The 2,873-nt window shown below is 53.7% G+C and overlaps 2 protein-coding genes across 2 annotated transcripts in view; one reads left to right on the top strand and one right to left on the bottom strand.

Annotated features, from left to right (window-relative positions):
- Positions 1 to 2,873, top strand: part of TCP11 (t-complex 11, testis-specific) — a 161,242-nt gene that overhangs the window by 15,618 nt on the left and 142,751 nt on the right. The window lies entirely within an intron of this gene.
- The window catches only part of SCUBE3 (signal peptide, CUB domain, EGF-like 3), a 37,331-nt gene that overhangs the window by 6,053 nt on the left and 28,405 nt on the right, over positions 1 to 2,873 (bottom strand). The window contains exons 17-21 of the mRNA XM_010848636.1: positions 2,508 to 2,690; positions 1,854 to 2,015; positions 1,236 to 1,433; positions 650 to 802; positions 455 to 534 (exon numbers count right to left, since the gene is read on the bottom strand). Of these exons, the coding sequence (XP_010846938.1) occupies positions 455 to 534; positions 650 to 802; positions 1,236 to 1,433; positions 1,854 to 2,015; positions 2,508 to 2,690 (776 nt within the window). The remainder of the gene's footprint in view (positions 1 to 454; positions 535 to 649; positions 803 to 1,235; positions 1,434 to 1,853; positions 2,016 to 2,507; positions 2,691 to 2,873) is intronic.

Raw genomic sequence — 2,873 nt, 5'->3', positions numbered from 1 at the left:
GGTCTCTACTGAATTAACCCTGAGAAACGCTGTACAGGAGCACTGTTTTTCTCTGGGAACTGAGGAGGGAGCTCGCTGCCAGGGAAATCCCCCCAAAAGCATCTTTCTAAACCTTATTTTCCATATATTTCTTGGTGGAAGAGGCAGAGGACATTTCATCTCATCTTCCTGTTCTCTTCCCCCAGAGTGTAAGATAGTATGGCTGACGCTGCAGTCAGATGGGTCTGGGCTCAAATTCCAGCTTTACCCCTGGGGCGCGGTCTATAATTCTCTGTGCCTGAGCTTTCTCATCGGTAAAGATGAAAGGCTTTTTGTTAGGAATGATGAAAGTACCTACTCCATAGGCCTGTTGTGTATATCAAAGAGAATATTCAAGTAAGCACTTAGCATATTGCCTGCCCATTGTTACATGCTCATTAAACACTGGCTGTCATTATTGTTAATATTCACTTGCCTTTAAAATTTCCTGGTGGTTTTCAGATGCATAGAGCCGGCCATCTCGAACAATGTCTTCTACCAGCTGCTCGTAGTCCTCTGCAAAGTCCATGAAGGGGAGGAGCCCATGCGTGAGAACTCTTGTTCCTCCCTTTGAGATTCCGGAACCTCCCCTTCCTCACCCACCTCCCTGGCTCTTCCTGCCTTTGCTCACCATCGTAGGTAACATAGGGGATCTGGAAGCCACGGGCACTGTTGGCTTCACTTGTCTTGAAGTTGATCCAGAGCTTCCTGGAGCGGGCTGTGAAGGCGATGGGGCGCTCGTAGGTCTGGCAGGTCTCATAGGTGGTAATGGAGGATGGGGAGGCTGGGAAGGTAAGCAGCAGGTCAGGAGAGAGCCAGGCAAGCTCCCCAAGTCCTCCTAGAGCGAGGACTCAGGCTGACAGAGGCCCTCCCTCATATGCGTAGCTCCCCCAGCCCCCTCCTTACACCCATACACATAGCCTTTCTCACGGCCCTCGGCATGTTCTTTGACACCCAGGCACTCACACAGTGTGAAAAGTTTAACATTTAAATGAATGGAGCTGTAAAAATTCTAGAATAGGAAAGTAACACATGTAACACTATTGAAATTCTACTTCAAAGCTGGCTTTCTTAACTCTGCCCTCCATTGGACATGTAGCATTCATTGCTATTTTCCTTTGCTTCCAAGGCCTTACTCATCATGGCCCCAATTCTTCCACCACCAATTTTCTCTCTCTCTCTCCCCCCTTCCCTGGCCCAGCTCTTCAGCCACCCACAGTTCTTTCTCATGACGAGGACGTCCCCACACTCATCCTCAGATGGCAGGAAGATCTCGGGTACCACGATAAGAATCTTGCGCTTGGGTGGGGGGTTGATGTTCCACACGCACTCCACACCAGCTGGGTAGTTGCCTGGGTAGTTGGGGGACTCGATATAGCCAGTGAACTCACCCAGCTCCCCACCACACTGGCGATCTGTAGCCAAGCCCAGTGGACAAAGCAAGAAAGAAAAGGGAAGTCAGTGGGTAAACAGGTTGGGGAAATTGAAGAGTTCTGAAGTGGAATTCAGACACATGGAGTTCGTCATCTCCTCCAAGTTCTGGGTTCCCCTTTCCTTCCTGCCCTTTTAATACCTTCTTGCCTCACTTTACCTGTCCGTATCTCCCTCCTACCTGTCTCCTTCCCCTGCAGGGAGAGGGCACTTCAGGGCCCAGCCCAACAACAGGCCTTGAGTGTAGGTGGGCTGGGAAGAGAGGGAGGGTGGGACTTGCCTGCCTAGCCAACCCCCAGCCCTGCTCCCTGTGGTTCACTACCTTGCCCACCTCCCACCTCTTCCCATGCCCACTGCTCCCAGGCCTCTCCGCCCCATTTTCCATAGCCTGGCCTGCCACATACTCTTGCACTGGGTCACACTGGTAGAGCCATCAAAGTCAGTGCTTGTGTTTCCTGGACAGCGGGTGCAGAAGTTCTGACGGAAGTCAGGCTGATAGGAGCCCATGGCACAGCGGATACAGCGGTGGATGCTGGTGTTGTAGTAGTGCCCAGGGGAGCACTGGACTGCAGGCAGGGGGGAGGAGCAGGGGTTAAGATGGCAGGCCAGAAGGAATTCTGGGGCAGGGACACGTTCATCATAGAGAGTAAACAAAAGACACCAGAGTTCCTTCTGGAGTCCCAGCCTTTCCTAGTCACTCCAGAATTTAGGCCCAGGAGGACACAAACTAGCCAGCGCGGTTGGTCAGTGTCAGCCTGTTCTCTCGGGTACTGAGCACCTGCAGAGAAACTCGTTTGCAGCTTTGAGGAGAGGTGGCGCCACTCCCAAAGCAGAGGGCTAAGTGGAGCTGTTACTCTTTCCCCAGTTCCTAGGCTTAGGACTGCTGGAGGGCCAGGATGCGTCCTGTGAGTAGGATGGTGGGGTTGGTCATGCAGCTGGGCCTTTAGTGGTTTGGGGAAGATGGTAGGGCAGCATACTTGGGTCTACTCTGGGGACCTGGAGAGAGTGTGGGAGGTAGTTGGGGCTGGGGATCCTACCAGGATGAGCAGCCCACTCACCTTTGGTGTCACAGTCTTGGAAGGAGATGGCTCCCTCATGCTTAGTGGTGAGGCCCCCACCGCATGGGAAGCACAGGGTCCGTCCTGCTTCAGGTTGGTAGGTGCCACGTGGGCACGGCTGGCAGGGCTTGAACCCATCTGCAGAGTGTTGGCCAGGTGAGCACTGACCTGCAATGAGCCAAGGGCCCAACTCTGATGGGGGTGGTCCTGGTTATCCCCACAGGGTCACCCAGTCTCAGGGGACAGAGGCACACACAAATAGGATGTTGACGAGGAGAGTGGCCTGGAGCCTGGGCCTGCCCTTGGGAAGTCCCATGCCCATGGGCGTCCCAGTGCCCACCCTACCCCACTCTGTATTGTTTGTTC

The sequence above is a fragment of the Bison bison genome, unplaced genomic scaffold, assembly GCF_000754665.1.
Source record: "Bison bison bison isolate TAMUID 2011002044 unplaced genomic scaffold, Bison_UMD1.0 scf7180017864270, whole genome shotgun sequence".
Classification (NCBI taxonomy): Eukaryota; Metazoa; Chordata; class Mammalia; order Artiodactyla; family Bovidae; genus Bison; species Bison bison.
The sequence above is the reverse complement of the archived record's forward strand: the minus strand, read 5'-3'. Positions and strand labels throughout refer to the sequence as shown.